At 65.1% G+C, this 16,481-nt stretch overlaps 1 protein-coding gene across 1 annotated transcript in view; it reads right to left on the bottom strand.

Moving 5' to 3' along the window:
• PITPNM3 (PITPNM family member 3) overlaps positions 1 to 16,481 on the bottom strand; it is a 57,270-nt gene that overhangs the window by 10,265 nt on the left and 30,524 nt on the right. The window contains exons 9-18 of the mRNA XM_088027047.1: positions 10,419 to 10,495; positions 9,866 to 10,101; positions 7,553 to 7,742; positions 7,017 to 7,130; positions 6,822 to 6,944; positions 6,269 to 6,453; positions 4,054 to 4,226; positions 2,842 to 3,012; positions 1,504 to 1,698; positions 975 to 1,123 (exon numbers count right to left, since the gene is read on the bottom strand). Of these exons, the coding sequence (XP_087883173.1) occupies positions 975 to 1,123; positions 1,504 to 1,698; positions 2,842 to 3,012; positions 4,054 to 4,226; positions 6,269 to 6,453; positions 6,822 to 6,944; positions 7,017 to 7,130; positions 7,553 to 7,742; positions 9,866 to 10,101; positions 10,419 to 10,495 (1,613 nt within the window). The remainder of the gene's footprint in view (positions 1 to 974; positions 1,124 to 1,503; positions 1,699 to 2,841; positions 3,013 to 4,053; positions 4,227 to 6,268; positions 6,454 to 6,821; positions 6,945 to 7,016; positions 7,131 to 7,552; positions 7,743 to 9,865; positions 10,102 to 10,418; positions 10,496 to 16,481) is intronic.

Raw genomic sequence — 16,481 nt, forward strand, 5'->3', positions numbered from 1 at the left:
TCCCTAACTGACGGAACCCGAGGCAGGCGTGTCGGACCGCCCGGGAGGCCCAGGCGACAACCTGCACTTGGGATTAGCTCCTGCGGAAGGGGGCGGCCTGGTGGGCTGGGCCCTCACTGTGGGCAGGTGGGGTCAGAGCCGGGCTCACGCTGTCTGGAGGAGGAGAGCTGCCGGGCGTGGGGAACCCAACGCAGGGGGCCATGCCCGTCACTGGCTTACGTGCCACCGCATCTGCCCCAAGCTCCAGACTCCGCCCCCCCGCACTCCCGATCCCCGGCAGGCACCCCACTCTTCCCTGGTGCAGAGCCAAGACTCGGCTTCCCACACCCCAGCCTGGCCCTGCTCCTCCCCAAACCTAGAAGCCGCCCCCGCCCCCAGGTGCTCGGGGGACAGCAGGGCCTGCGGGCCTCCCCTCTGTCGCATCCGGTGGCCCCCTGGCCCCCTGCACCAGCACCCGGCTGCCATCCCGAAGTCGGGCTCCCAGGCTGGCCCCACAACGGGCCGCCTGCTTTCTCTCTGGCCCACCAAGCAGCAGACATGGGATTCCCTTCCAGACATACGGTCAGCTGACCGCTCTCCCTCGCCCGAGCCCTGCCGTGGCTTCTCGTGGGGCACAGAACAGAATCCCTCTCCTGCCCTCGGCCCCCGAGGCTGCACGTGGTCCGGCCCCACCTCCCGGCCTCCTTCCTCCCAGACCCCCCCAGTCGCTGGCCCCTCTGAGGACCCTGAGGCCCTTGGAGGGACAGGCATTTGTCCCTTGTCTCCAGGACGGAGATGGGTATGTACTCCCAGGGACTTTCTCTTTCATTTTCTAGAAAGTACCACACTGTTGGCCAGAAGCCCGTGCTCTTCACGAGACCCACCTTCTGACCTTGCGACCCCCCACCTGGCTAACAGCTCCAGGGCCCAGGGTGGCCTGCAAGGTCACCCTCTCCCTTGCACAAGGACGGGCCCTCCAGGAAGGGGCGCAGTACCTGTCTCAGGATGAAGGCCACCACATCTGTGGACTCCCAGTAGCTGGCGTGGAAGAGGTGAGGCAGGGCCGCCGTGGGGAAGGCCGTGAGGACATCGGGGCAGTAGAGGGCATAATCGATGCGCTTGGCGCCCCACCACTTGGCCGTGACTGTGGGCCCGAGAGCAAGGTGAGGACAGCGTGGCCTGCCTGGGCCTGGACCCACGGGGCCGTGTGGGGCCAAAGCACCCAGCTCACACGGAGCTCCCAGCTTCCCGCGGCCAGCAGCCCCTTCACCTGCCGCCCCCAGGACATCCGGTCTCATCCCCGGGATGCAGGGATTCCCAATGGGAGAACGGAATGTCAGGGTTAGGGCTCGGGCTGCGGTCGAGGTCAGTCTAGGCCACGGCTCTGTCCACAGGGCTCTGTCCAGGCCAGAGGTCAGAGCTCAGTCTGAGCTTCCTTTATGGTTCCTGGCCTGCCCTCAGCAGCCGCCCCAGGGAAGGCCCCTCTCCCTCCAGCCAGGCAGGGCCCCGAGGACCCTCACTCACTGTGGGAGGCACCCACGGGGGCCAGGCTGTCCGAGGACCCCGAGCTCTCGCTATGGGAGCTGTCCTGGCTCATCCTCCGTCCTGGGTGCTGGGCCCGCAGGGCCTGGGGAGATGAGGCGGGGGCGTCCGGAAGCGGTGGGCTGTCCCGCGAGCTGCCCTCCAGGAAGAGGGAGCTGTGGGCGTGTAGAGCATCAGCTGCAGGGGGGACGTCACAGTCAGGGCGAGGTCGCGTGTCCCCGAGCTGCCCACACTGTGCCATCCCCATGCGGGCGGGAGCCCGGGCACCCGGAGGCACCAGCCACCTCCCACCTCCCACTTCCCACCCTCTGGGGCCCCCGACGGGCCCCCTGCACCCCCAGGGCCGGCTGGGTTCCACCTCCGCTAAATCGTGGCCCTCGCGGGCACAAGGGAGTCTGCACATCTCTGGGAGAGTGCTCCAAAAGCACGGGCCGAGGTCACAGGGTGACCCACCACCACATGCTGTCGCTCAGACTCCTCCCTGAGCCACGGAGGGCTGCGGCCGAGCCTGCACGTGAATGGCTCTCCAGCCTGGGGGCTAAGGTGCTCTCTGGGGGCAGGGTGTGTTAGGGTGCGCGGGGGGGAACATTCAGAGCCATTTCTGTCTGTGGAAGCTCTTGACAAGTAGGACTTTGGAAATTAAGTTTCTGTTAAAAATTGGGGGGGGGGGTGAGCAGGGCTGGTTTTTAATTCCCAACGAGCCACAGGCACTGCACTCTCCACCCAATCTGCCCCAAAGCTCTGAACAGGCTCTGGCCAGACTTCCTCAACGGGGATATGGAGCCGAGGCCCTGGTCTCCTAGCCCTGACCGCCCAACGCAGGCCTCCCCTTGTCCATGCCTGGCTCACTCCACTCACGCCCCGGAGGCCACTGGCCCTCCCCCACGCCCCCTGCCCTTGCTCCCCCTGCAAAGTTCCCCTGGACCCCCATCCTCCAGGTCGTCCCTACCTGTCCCAATGCCATGTCCAAGGCCCCCTCTTCCGTGATGCCCACCGGGTGGGGACACTCCGTGCCCTGCCCCTCCAGCGTCAGCACCCAGCGTAGGCCCCTGGACTTGCAGCCAGGTCTGGCGGCTCGGGCACTGTGCTGGTACCAGCTGCAGGAAGCCGTCGGGGGCACAGCCTGGAGCCCCCAGGCGCCTCCCGCAGAGCAGGTGCGCACACGGTGGGATGCTGGGAAGGCAGGTGAGGCGCTGCTTCCCTGGCCTCGGGTCGGTCGGAGCTGGCAGACCCAGCTCTGCAGGGGCTCGTGCCTCCTTCAGCTACCCTGGCGGGACCCAGCCCCGGGCGCAGCACACCCTCGCACCCCTGCGAGCCTACCCAGGAGCAGGGACTGTCCATCGCCCAGCGGGAACCTCTGGTAGCGGGGCACGCTGACAGGCGGCAGCAGGTGGAACTTGGGCTCCAGCAGGGGCTCCAGCCGTGAAGCCGAGGGGTCCGCACAGTGGAAGAAGCTGTATACCTGGCCACAGGCGGGACGTACCTGGAAGCCTGGGGGTGAGAGGTGATGGGGTGACGGGGTGCTCCCCCCAAGTGCAGCTTTGAGTCGCCTACCCCCTGCTCAAGCACCTGCCTCAGCTCCCTGCTACCAACAGGGGCAAGGCCATTGTGGAGTTCGGCACTCAAGGCCTTGCCGATCTGCCCCCTCCCCGCCCGGGACCAGCACCGGAGGCCCCAGCACTGCAGCCGAGGTGCTCGCCTGCAGCCCCCCACCCAGGCCACGGTGTCCCCCTGTCTCTGGGCCCCTGCTCACACAGCCCCTCCCTCCGCTATCTCCCTGAGTCAGGCTCCCGCAAATCCGTCCGGCTTTCATGTAGCCGCTGCCTGATCTGCAAGGCAGACATGGTCCGTCACTGTGGCTCGGGGCCCATCCCCGAGGCTCCGCGCCCAGGCTGCAGGGTAGCCGGGTTCACCGCCGCCCAGAGCCGGCAGAACGCTTCTCCCACAGACCAGCAGGTGTCTCCACTGGGGCTCCCTGTCCACCGGGCTCAGGGGCCTGGCCGGCCCCCCGTGTCCAGGGAGCCCTGGCTTCCTTGGCAACGCCAAGGGCGGCCGTGAGATTCTGCCTCACTCCCCAGCCCGCCTCGGGCCGGGCGCCCCCTTCTCATCCATCCCATTGCGTTGGTGAGCGCTGGCGCAAAAGCAGTTTGAGAAGCCCCGACATGCGGACCCTCGAGGCGCCCTCAGAATCACGGCGGAAGCACGCTGGGCAGATCACTGCGCTGCGTGGTTTAGAGCAGTGGGGGCGGCCGTCCAAGGCTGAGGGCACTGTGTGCACCTGGGCACACGCAGGGGGCAGTACAGCCGACCGGCTGCAGCAGGCCTGTCTGCCTGGGCGCCGGGGATGGGCGGCCGCAGGAGGGTAGACTCGGCTTCTCTGAACAGGGGCGTGAGATCCACCAGCACTGGCGTACCTTTGCCCTATCAGGGGAAACCGCGCTCCCGTGCCCCCGAGCCCCTCCCCAAGCCAGAGGGCCTGACCCACCGCTCCAGACACACAAGGCCTCTCAGGCCCCAGCCCGAGCCACCCACCATCCAGCCCGGGCAGCACCGTCCTCCGCATGGCCAGAACCAGGCCCAGGGGCGAGCCGAAGAGGAAGAAGTCAGACACGTCGAAGTCCAAGCGACCCAGGCTGACCTCGGGCGGCTGGGAACCCCCGGCCGCAGGGGGCTCGGCCTCATCCTTCAGCACGCTGGAGTGGATGCTGCCCCAGGGAGAAAGAGCCGGGAAGGCCGTTAGGGAAGCGTGCAGGCTGAGCGGGGAGAGCCCAGCCCTCCATCCCCGTGGCAGCCTCCAAGCCCACGCCCAGCTCCGTGCTGGCCACCAAGGCCTGACGTCTGGTGAGGGCAGGGGTCGGCCGGCCCACGTTTCCTCTGAAGGGCCACATGGTAAGCGTTTCAGCCTTCGGGGGCCGTGGGGCCCCTGCCCCGTCTAGTCGGCAAGCAGCCAGAGGAGACGCTTGGACAGACACGCAAGGCCGCCATCCAATAAAGCTGTATTTTCCCAGCGGGGCTGAGAACCTAGGAGCACCCAAGCACCCCCGCACAGGGGCACGCCTGCCTCCACGGCGCCGGCTCTGTGGGGGCCGCCCTGTGAGCTCCTGCTGGGGCTCCGGAGAGGCCTGCTGCACACACCCCCGCCCGCCGGTGACGTCAGGCCCACCGGGACCGGGCCTTTCACCGCAGCCTGCAGACACAGCCGCACAGGAAGGGGGGGCCGGGTTCCAGCCAGTCCCGCCCCAGGCGCCGCTGCTCAGAGCCCAGCCTGACCTTCAGCCAGGGACCCAGAGCGGCTGCCCAGGACAGGCCGCAGAACCGGGGGCTCCCTGACCTTCCCGTTGGCCCTGACGCACAGCTCAGAGTTTAAGACCACCCGGGGGATCCCTGGATCGATGAGGCGATTAACTGAACGCAAATTCAGCCAGAATCCTCAGGGTGGACATGAAAGGGGATTTTAGAAATAACAATGAGCGAGGGTCCGGGACGGTCCGGGAGCGGGATGTGAAGGCTCGCACCGCGAGGATGGCGCTGGTGTTGGGCGATCCGCACGTCCCTAAACACGCAGGCCAGCTTCCTTGCTGCCCGAGAGACAGCCATCCGTCCCTGCCACAGGGAAGCTGGCTGTGCTGAGCCAGCTACGAGGGCCTCCGACCTCTCGTCATTCTCCAAACCAGGGGCCTTCTTAAAGGATTTCTCAAGGATGAACCAGGAATGTCGCAATGTCACCTTGCAACCCGCCTTGAAAGGTGGCTGTCAGAGCAGCTTTAAATACTCCGAGATTTGACTACGCAGAGCCTCTGATCTAGCGGATTCCCCTCCAGGAGTGCACCTGAGTGAAACAGCCCTCACACACACAGACCCGTTTACGCGCAAAGATGTTCATCGGAGCGCCACCTGTAATTTCAAAGCACGGGAAAAGCCACGCAGCCAAGTCCTGGGACGAAGTGAGGTGGCCATTCACTCAATAAAATATTCCCTGTAGAAAATATTCACCAACTACTTACTATGTAGGGAAAAAAATCAGAAAAGATCACAATAGGAGGGTGTTTTTCTTTTTTTTTTTAAGTAAAACTAAACGGGAAGCATGTAAACGGTATATACAAAAAGGAAATTCTTAGAAATGCTCAGAGCAGGTCTGTTTTTCAGAGCTTGTGACGACCTCACGGTACTTGTCAGCGCGGTAAGAAAGGAGAAGGGACAGAGGGCAGGGGCAGCCCCTCCTGGGTGGGCTAGCACCGGCCCGTGTCCTGAATGAACCTGCAGGTGACTCACGAACTCCGGGCAGGAGGCACCACCCCGGGGTCTGGGAGCCAGGACGCTGGGCCCAGGGCTTTGGCAGCTGCCCATGCGACCCCAGGAAACTTCCCGGCCTAGGGGGGCCTCTGCTGCCCCATCTGGGAGATAATAAGAACACACACCCGGAGTGCATCCCAAAACACACCCACATCCACTCTTGGACCACGTTCTCAAAGCCATCGGCGAAGCAGGCCGGCAGCGTGGGCCCTTTGGCAGAAAGAAGGCGCAGCGCGGCCCAGGGAAGGGGACGGGCTGTCCTGGGCCTCTGCCAGTCGGGACAGAGCAGGGACAGGGTGCAGGGCCCACACAGAGTGGCCAGGGTCCCAGCACTTCGTGCTCACCCACGGGGCCCCGGAAGGGCCTGGCACCCATGACCGGTCTCAGGCCTCCCAGGGGACTCTGAGCCGGGGGCCCCCTCTGCCGCGGACACCGTGCTAGAAGGAGCGCTTACCTCGACAGGAAGGCGTGATGCTGGGTGATGGCCTCACAGTCGTAGGTGGAGGAGTCGCTCTGTTTCCGTGGCAACGGCCGCTGGGGCTCCTCATCCTCCGGCACGCTGGACACATCGATGCTGCTCTTGCTGAGACGCTTGCTGCTGGCCAGACCGCACGCCTCGTCCGCCACAACGGGGCTGTCCTTTGGGGCCACGCAGAGGAGAGGAGGGCACTGAGCTCACCGGAGACTCCGGGGCCCCACCTCCTCCCCAGGGTCTGCGCGAACCCCTCTCTCCTGAGGTGTGAGGGCGGCATTCTTCCGAGGAGCCCCACGGCAGCAACGGTGGGATTGCAGGCACGGGCGAGCCCCTGGACCCTGGACAGCTGTCCAGGACCTGGCCCTCAGTGAGCCCCACTCTTGGGGGACCGTGAAGCAACGCTGCATAAGCTAGCTACCGCGGACAAATGGGAAGGCTGACGTCCCCTCCCCCAGGAGAGGCCCCTGCTGCCCTGGGGCTGGGGGGCTCCCAGGGACAGACCCCCGCCCCATCCCCACCGTCTGGCCCGCACCTGCGTGCTGCTGACACTCCCCTTCCGGCTGTTGCTGCCCGGGCTCTCACCCGAGGGCCCCACACTGTAGCAGATGGCGTCAAAGGCCAGGAGGCCCCCCACACAGTCCCCGATGAGACACACCTGGAGAAGACACAGCTGGGGCTGAAGGCCTGCCCACCGCCGACCCCGCGCCCCCATATCCAGCCAGAGCACCAGGCGCCTACCATGGGAAGGTAAGGAACCTGTCCCGGCGAGACACGGAGAGAGCCCCCGTGGGGGACAGGTGCTCATTCTGCGGTCATGGTTGGCCTGACGACAGCACTCAGGCTAGGGGGTCAGGGGTCAGACTCGGGCCAGGGTCAGCCTGAGGATGGACAGCACTCAGGCTAGGGTCAGAGGTCAGACTCAGGCCAGGGTCAGCCTGACGACAGCACTCAGGCTAGGGTCAGAGGTCAGACTCGGGCCAGGGTCAGCCTGACGACAGCAGTCAGGCTAGGGGGTCAGGGGTCAGACTCGGGCCAGGGTCAGCCTGAGGATGGACAGCACTCAGGCTAGGGTCAGAGCTCAGACTCAGGCCACGGTTGGCCTGAGGACAGACAGCACTCAGGCTAGGGTCAGAGCTCAGACTCGGGCCAGGGTCAGCCTGACGACAGCACTCAGGCAGGTTCAGGGGTCAGGTCGGCCTGAGGACAGAGAGCAGGCAGGCCAGGGTCAGGCTAGGTCAGGGCAGGGTGGGGAGTCCGTCCTACCTGCCCACTGAAGCCGATCCCATCAGGGGACTTGAGGAACTCCGCGTAGACCTGGTTGGCCCGCTCGATGACGGTAGCCACCGCGTCCTGGTAGTGTGGGGAGGAGATGGCCAGCAGGGGCAGGGCGGCCAGAGGGACGTGGTCCTGGCTGTTGCCGAGGCAGCCCTCATCATGGCTGTAGGGGTTCAGGCTGCAGACAGGGTCAAGGGAAGCCCAGCCAGGCTCAGGAGCGGCAGGTGTGGGGCTGCGCACCAGGCAGAGGGCGGCGCAGGCGCACGCTGGCCACAGTTAGGCCCCTGTTCGGGGCTCTAGAGGACAAGCTAGGCAAGAGCCAGAGTAAACAGGGCACAGGCGGGGGGCTTGGGGGGGCACTGTGCTGGCTCCCCTGTGCATCTGTGCCTGCACCAGCCTGGGCTGTGGGCCTGAGGTCCCCTAGGGTAGCTACCCTCCCCTTCCCTCTTCTGCTGGGCCCCAAGCGACACCCCGATTGTGGAGGAAGCCACCTGGTGCGGAGCAGGGCGGGGACATATCAGAGCAGACTTCCTGGAGGAGACGGAGTTTGGACTACGTCTCAAGGAAGGCTTTAGGGGCGCGAGAAAGGAGGAGAGAGCGCCTTCCAGGCGTGGGGTCCCATGTCAGCCACCACTTGCAGATGGGCACACAGCTGCACGCATGACCTTGTGTCTGTCCTTCTCGGGAGAGGGTCAGAGCCTTCGTGGGCTTCGTGGAAAGGACCAAGAGAGCCTGCCCTACAGCATCTTCACGGCCAGGAGACAGTCCAGCCCCCTCATTCCCCTGCTTTCTCACCAGCAAGTCTCTCCCCCTGTGGGTGGCTCAGACCCCTCTGGGGCCAGCTCCCAGAGCCCACCCCGCCCACACCCCCACCTGGCCTGCCTCTGTCCCCTGGCCGGGAGGGACCAGCCCCCTGCCCACGGCCCAAGCTCAGGCTGACGAGGGCCCAATGCTGATCCTGCTGGGGACCTGACAGAGACCAGGACAGGCGACGGGGCTCAGGGTTTTCTGAGCAGGTGGCAGAGCCCTCATGGTGCGCAAGCTGGCCTAACAGCCCTTGCTCATCTCCGAAGAACACAAATTAGAGGAAACAGGCCTCAATTGCAGCCGGAGAGATTTTAATTAGCTGAGCAAGAACTCCCTCCCGGCAGTGACTGGTGTGATGGATGGCCAGGCAAGGGGCTGCCTGGGGGAGAAAGGCCGTTCCCCCACCCTCCCCTCGAGTGGCCGGGCTATCCATCTTGCAGGTGATCAGGCCGGGGCTGGCTGACCCAGCTCTGGAGGTCAGACGTCCTGTGGGCGAGGGCCTGGGGTCCTGAGATCGAGAGCACGGTAACTCCTGACAGCCGGAGCGGGGAAGAGGCCACTTCCCAAGTCCCATCGCAGGGCAGGTGCCCAGGACACAGGTTCCAGGGCTCCTGCCCTCCTGACCGGGGACCCCAGGGTGAGCCCTGGAGTTCTGGTTTTAACAAGAGTCGCGTCGGGCTGGGGAACTATGACTCATCCCGCCCCTCCTTCCAGCTCGGATGGAGACCTGCCCTGTGTGTCCCGTGACCACAGACGGTCAGAGGGGAGGCTGCTCTGGGTCCTGGAGGCAGCGGAGACCCTCCTGTCTCTCAGAGGGAGGGGTGAGCCCCGCACGCACTGCTTTCTCCCCCAGGGCCCAGGGGCAGGCTTGGGTGAAGAGGCCCGGCCCAGTGAGCACGCTGCCCCATCCCCTCCACCGGATGCCCACGAGAGCGCCGGCCCCCGGTGAGGACGAAGTGAGTCACAGCTCACCCCTCACTGTACCTGCTGCACCAGCATGCGGGACCCTCACAAAATCTCCAGCAGGTACCTAGGACATGATTATCCCCATTTTACAGATGAGGAAACCAGCACAGGGCAGTCTCCTGGGTCCTCCTCGGTGCCCTGCGCCGCCTGCATCAGAACACACATGCCCACTGGGCTCAAGAGCGAGGCTGCCCGGGTTGGACTGCCGGCTCCAGTCCCTGGGTACCCCTGGGGGGATTTGCATTAGCTTCTCGGGGCCTCGGCATCCTCCTCTGGGCCAGGAGACCAGGGTCTCGTGAGCACCGGGAGCAGGTCTGCACCACCGAGGGGGCTGGCGCCACCCGGCCCGGCAGAGAAGGACACGCTGCATGGCTGTTCACTGCTCTGGACTCTGCCCACTTCCCAGCACTGTGCTCCGGTCGGTCAGGGGCTGACGTCCCAGGGAGGTGCCCCGGGCAGGGAGCCGCCCCATGTCATCCTCACCAACCCCGGCCCGTCCAAAAGGGCAGGAAGGACTTAGAGACTCACTGAGAGACGAGTGAGAAGGCGTCCGAGCAGACAGCCGGGCAGGGCACAAACTTGATGAGGATGTGTCCCAGAGCCGCCGGGAAGTGGGCACGCGTGACCTTCTCCAGCACAGAGCTGAAAGTGTGGATGTCGGCCGCCTTGCAGGACGGGTCCCCCACGCCCGTGTCCAGGATGTTCCCCCCATGCAGCACCAGCAGGAGGACGTGCGTCTTGCAGGAGCGCTGTGGGCAGCCTTCCTGAGAAGGACATCAGTCGGGGTAGAGACAGAGGCAGAGACCCACCATCGCACGCACAGCTGTGGCTGGCCTGTCTCCACTCCCGACGTGGCGGGACCTCCTGTGCATTCAGAGGGAGGCGCACAGGCAGCCGGGTGACCAAGCCCCCCATTGTCGGGGCAGGAAAGCTCCTAAGAGGCCCTTCTTGTTCACACGGGAGCCAGCAGCCTGGAGGACAAGCCCAGGGTCCCACGGCAAGTCCAAGGATGAGGCAGTCAAATGTCTGCCAGAAACGCTGACCAGAGGGGGGCCCAGACACCCCCAGAAGCCCAGCCCACCTCGTTGTCTTCGTGGATCTCGATGCTTCCCTGGGCTGGGAACCTCTGTCTTCTCAAGGAGACCCGATACAGTTCTCCTGCGGGGGAACAGAGGACTCAGCACCCGCAGGCCTCCCTCAGGCCGGGGCCGCAGGTGCTCCCTGGGGTCCAGCTGGAGGGACAGCGTCCAGCCCCCGGCTCCAGATCAGCGGCACCAGAAACCTTCGTTCCGCACCCCTCCCCAGGAAGGGAGGCCAGCAGGGGCAGGCCCCCGCACGCGCAGTCCCTGGGGCCAGGGAGGCTGTCCCAGAAAGCACTGTCCTGTTTTCTTCACCCGTGACAACAGCAACAGCAGAAATGCCCTCTGCTGACCCCGGCTTCCAGCTGTGGACGCAAATGTGGGCCGAGCATCCTCTGAAAACCGGAGGCCCGTTTGAAGTATTTTTTAAAACATCTGCTTGAAGCCATCAGAGCGAGAGCAAGGCCTTGAGTTAGGGGCCTGGGGCAGGCACAGCCCCAGAGAGGCATGGCAGCGTCGGGCCCACGCTCCTCACCACTGGGAGCTCTGCCGTGAGGCTGCCCCCACGGGAAGGCTGTCCCCGCCTCCCCCAGCTGCCACTCCGCCTCTGGGGCCTCCAGCCTGAGCCCTGGGACCCGCAAGCAGCAGCCGCCGACCAACTCTGGCCCGCCACCTGTTTTTGTCAATAAAGTTTTATTGGAACACGGCTGGAGCGCGTGTCTGCTCACACAGGGGCCTCGGCAGCAGACTTTCCTAGTTGCCACAGAGTCCTGCAGAGCTGGCATATCTGCCCTCCGGCCCTTACAGAGAAGTCTGTGCGATCGATACCTACGTTCCCGAATGTCGCCGCCCCGGAGTCTGGGGTGGAGAGAGGCCCCCTCGCCGCCCGCCTGGTGCCACCTGCCACGCTGACCTTGCTTCCTTCCTCTCCCTGCTCCCCACGGGAAGGATAGCATTTTCTCCATGAGGCTGCACCACACGGCTAGACTATGACTTGTGTGCCTTCAGTGACGGGGAACTCACTCACCTCCTAGAGCAGCCGGTTCCATGCTGGGACGGTCCTTTGTTTCCTTGCACACACACACACACACACACACACACACACCGCCCCTGCCCAGAGCCTGCCCCACCTGCTAGGAGGCACGTGGGGATGCGGAGGCTCCTTCCGGGGACTCTGCGGGCAAGCCTGCAGCAGGGAAGGGTGGGAGCCCGGCCGAGGGTCTGAGTCCGATCTCCCAGCCACCCCTGGCCCCACGGTGTTTGGTAACAAGAAGTCTTTCTTGGAGGGCAAGTGCATTTCTGAACTCTTCGATCGTACAGACATGGCCCTGGTCTAAGGGCAACCGCTTTACGCGCGCAGGGCTGCCACCCACACAGGCGTGGGATGGTTTCCTCTATGATGGAGGTTTGGCCTGGAAATGGAGCAGGGAAACCTCGGGGTGAGGGAGGCCTGGCTCGGCCCGCACTTCCTCCAGCTCCTCTGGCCGCTCGGCTCTTCGTAACATCCTGTGGACCCTGGGCCCCGACCTCAGGACGGGCCCCCAGTACAACACACGGGGAGCTGGCCCGGCTTTTGCTGAGCACTTACTGTGTCCCGGGCGCCATCTCCTACTCCCCACAACCGCCCCGGGGCTTTGGATCTCTGGGTATTAGTCCCATTTTCGGATGAGACATCCAAGCCTCACACCTCCTGGGTCACGTGCCCCAGGCCCCACCATGAATAAGGCTGAGTGAGCCTGCACACAAGCCCCACGCCCAACAGAGGACAATGCCCGACGGTGGTCCAACCTCCCCGGGGGGGGGGGGGTGACACCATGATCCCCGTCCGCAGGAGAGGAGACGCTCAGGCCGCCCGGCACAGACCTCCCCGCCAGAGCAAAAAAGCCACACTCCGTGGTGCGCGTGGCCTTGTGTGTGGCTCCGGGGCCGGTGCAGACCAGGAGACCATGACTTCCGAGGCTGGGGCGGACCTGCTTTGGAGCCAGAGTGTGCCTGAGTCCAAGTCTTGCTCTGAGCGGCTGTGTGAGCGGGGCTCGGTTTTCTCATCTGGGACATGGGGATGGCAGCCGCCCAGGGCAGGGGCCGAGCATGAATGAGCTCAGACGTACACAGCGCTCAGAGCGGGGCCGGCCACACACCAAGTCTCTGTCCGTATCAGTCGTGCACGCGGAGGACGAGCTGGGGCCAGAGCTGGCGGGGACACGGCTGCCTCCGCACACGCAGCCCTGCCCCAAGTCCCTCCTGAGCCTGGCGGCGACTGCGCTTCCAGGCTGCGATTGCTACCGATTACCATCATGAGCCTAGAAACAAGCCGCAGGGAAGACATGAGGGTCCCGCCGTCTCCCGGGCACCGTGCCCTCCGCAAGCTGGGGCTGCGTCCTGTGCCTTGGGCCCCCGCCATGCTCCGGGCAGCGAGCTGATGCTGCATCCTGGCCACCTGGCTCAGCGGGGACGGGCCTGGCAGGGCCCTCAGCACCCCCGCGCCTTCCCTGGCCAACGGGAAGAGCCTGGCTTCATTTCAGTGTGCAAGAGCCAGAGAGGTTTGGCAGGAGGGGAGGCCTCACCCGCAGACCTAGATCCTGCCCCCGAGGGCGGGCTAACAGGCCTGGAGGTGCCCCCCGGGGTCACGTGCCTCTGCAGACATGCAGAAAGGCAGCCTTGAGGCCCCCCCTGCCTGCGCCTGGCCCACAAGCCTTCTGCTCTTCTGCGAACCAGACACTCCCCCCAGGGTAACGGAGGACACGGGCTCTGGCTCGCCCACCAGGCCCGGCAGGTCCACTCCTCCCTGTCTTGGCTCATGCTGAGCCTCTGCCGGCAAGGCCTTCCTCCCTGGGCACACCAGCAAACTCCTACCTGTATCGCAAAACCCTGCTCACCTGTTCCAGCCTCTGGAAAGCCTGCTCAGATCTACTTAGGCAGAGATGGTCACCTCACACCGTGCTCGGCTGGGCCTGGCTCATTGCCGTGAGGTTACTTGTCCATTTCTGCATCAAACTCGGGGGTCCCCCGAAAGCAGGATCATCAGCGGCCAGGGTCTAGCAGGGTGTTTTTGTGAGAACCCACTGCAGGCGAAGACCCCAGGCTGAACGTGGCCTGTGAGGCATCTCAAGCTCGTCAGCCGCTGGGAGAAATCCTGTTTAGGGAAGCGAAGTCTATGGGGACGTGCATCTCCTGGAAGGCCCCCGGGGGGCTGGTGTCCGGGAACCACGGCGAGCTCTGGGTCTGGCCTGGGCCTTATGTGTCCTCCCCTCCACGGGCTTCCCCAGAGCCTCCGGTGACGGGAGCGGCTGGTGGGATCCTGGGAGGAGAGGAGCCCAGGGCCTCGTGGGCCGGCCGCCTGTTTCTCCTGATGTCTTTGTTTCCGCGGGCACGGCCTTATTCAGGCGGGGTCCCTGCGGTATGGGGTTCTGGGTGGGGTGCGCCCATGACTGTTTCTGTGACCGTGTCCTGTGACCGCAGCACCCGCCCCCAGCACCCTGCCGGCCCGCCCAGCTCCCCGGGCTCCTGCTGCCAGCTGGAGAGGGGAGGCTGTATTCGCTTAATCACAGCCTTGGAAACGCACAGATTGTGACCACCCTTCTAATTACCCAAGTGCCACACTGTCCCTGACACAGAAGCCGAAGTCAGCACCCACGCGCTTGGCACGCCAGGCAAAGCGTCCCCGGCTCGGCAGAGGGACTGTCTCCATCTCTGCTGCCGCCAGCCGCGGGACCCACGAGGGCTGGAGGCCGTGGGTGCCCCCGGCTGAGGCTGGCCGCTCCATCCCACCAGCCCCTGCGGGCCCCCACCTGCCGCTCGTGCCCCCAGGCGAGCAGAGCCGGGCCCAGCTCGCGACCGTGTGGCACGCCCTGAAAGCGACCCCATCCTCCGTGCGCACGCACAGGCGTAATTCTGCGGACGAACCCCGAGTCTCTGCTGCCTGCTCTGAGTGGGATGCAGGATGTGGACCAGGAGTGTCTGCGAGGAACGAGAGCCTCATTCCCCGCGAGTGGGGGGGAGCTCCGTGGCCCCGAGCCCCTGAGTGAACGCGTGCAGACAGGCACACACGTGGGGGGCCGGGGTGGGAAGAGCCGGGGTTGAGGACGGGCGCCCCCGTCTGCGAGGTTTTGTTTGGATGGGGGGACAACGGGTGACCGTTCCCTGGACTCCGCACTACTTTCCCATTTTTCTCCGGTGAGCCCGATTTCCTTCGGCGTAAAGCCATTTGTGAGTGCATGTGTCACACTTAGAGCAAGAACACTTTAAACCAGCCGCAACCCCTACCTTCCCAAACACACACACCAGAGCGGCAGGCCTGCCCTCGGGAGCTGGGGGCTGGCGAGGGGAACCAAGGGCGCGAAAAGGGGAAGGACGGCGTAACCGTGAGACTCGACGCACGAATCAAAATCCTGCGTTTGGGTCACAAAACCAGCTGGACACCACGGCAGCCTCCTGCTCCGCTGGCTGGGGCCCAAACGCGTGTCCGGGAGCCCGAGGACCTCAAGAACACGGGCCTCGGCTGGGCAGGGGGCCGCCTCCACGGCCTCCGCGTTGCAGGCTCCACGGCCTTCAGTGCAGGAGGAGGGCACGTTCCTGCAGCTCAGGCCACTCTGGGGGCTCAGATGGAACCCAGTAACTGGCAGGGGGAGGGGGCCCCCGCCTGGGGAGGAGCAGGCTCGAGGGGACGCGGTGGCCCGCGAATGCCCGGGAGCTGCATTTGGGTCACGGGACTGAGGTCAGAGCCTGGCCACCAAGGTGGGGCGGTCTCTGAAGGGTGCACAACCGTCCCGGAGGGAGGCTGTATGAGCAAGTTGTGGAAGTGGACGCCGGGCAGGTGGACGCTGGGCAGGAACTCCAGGCAGGTCAGGGCCCAACCCCGTCATCCAGGCTGAGGAGGCTCAACCCCCAGTGGCCGGTCAGGCCCCCGGAGGCGCTGGCCCACACAGAGGCCTGACCACTGCCCTGCGGAGTGAGCCTGCGGGGGGAGGGGGAGGAACCGCCACGGAGCCCACCCGGCCCTGCTGGGAAGTGGGCACAGAGACAAGGAGTCATCAGCGTGCTCCCACTGGCGCACGCCTGCACACTAACCCCCTGCCGCGTCCAGAGAAAGGACAGGGCATGGCTTCTAAGCATGGCCTCTGAACCCCAAACCTAGGGATGCCCACCGAAATTACTCCAGAAGGCCTTTTTCTCACCTCCCAGATTGGCTTTCCCGTGCTGCCGGGGTGTGGGGAAGCAGCCCCTCCCCGTTCATGGCTGGAGTCCGCGGAGGGCGGTTTGGCAAAGTCACCGGAAACACCCAACTCCCTGGACACCCCGGACCGAGCCTTGTGCAGACAGGTGCACGCAGGATGCCAGCCACGGCTGCGCGGTCATGCTACAAGCACGGAAAGCAATCTGTGCCCACCCGCGGGGTCGGTGAGACAATTAACGCCACGGTGAGACAGGACACGCCACCAAACACACTGAGAAGCTAAGAACCCCGACAGGTGATGATCGCCCGCGAGGAGCAGGGGGCAGAAGGCGCTGCGTGCGACGTGCCTAAAAATGCATACAAGTGGGTATTTATGGAGACGTCGGCATGTGCAGGGAGTATGTCCAGCCATCACCGCCGCGGGACGGGAGGAGGGTGCGTCACCTTCATCCTTTTAGAATTCCCATGGTCGCCGGGCGCTGCCCACTCAGAAGTCAGGTTAAAACGAGACTTTTCTCAGGGCCCGTGGAGCTGGCTGACTTCCTTTCAGAAATACTAATTTCTGTTTTCTCCCTGCTTGGGTTTCTTTGCCTTTGGGGAGGCTTGTGGCTGTGCTTCCTGGTTTTTGTTTCCAGAAGCTCTTTTGTTCCCAGGAGGAAAAGATTTGAGGAAAGGGATTCTCTCGGGCTGAAAAGAGACCCCAGCCCCCAGCCCAGGCTGAGACCAGTGGGGGGTGCCCTGAGGGGCCTGGACCACGGGCCAGGGGCTGCAGAGCGGGACGCACACGCAGGACTACAGGGCTGGGGCTCCCACGTGCCAGCGCCACGGGGTGGGGCTCTTGGCTGCGACCTGCAGGGCTGGGAGCCGCCCAGGCCTGGTCCTGTGCCCCCGA

This window comes from Eumetopias jubatus, unplaced genomic scaffold (assembly GCF_037043125.1).
Source record: "Eumetopias jubatus isolate StellerSeaLion01/CBP00866 unplaced genomic scaffold, mEumJub1_p1.0 scaffold_10, whole genome shotgun sequence".
Lineage (NCBI taxonomy): Eukaryota > Metazoa > Chordata > Mammalia > Carnivora > Otariidae > Eumetopias > Eumetopias jubatus.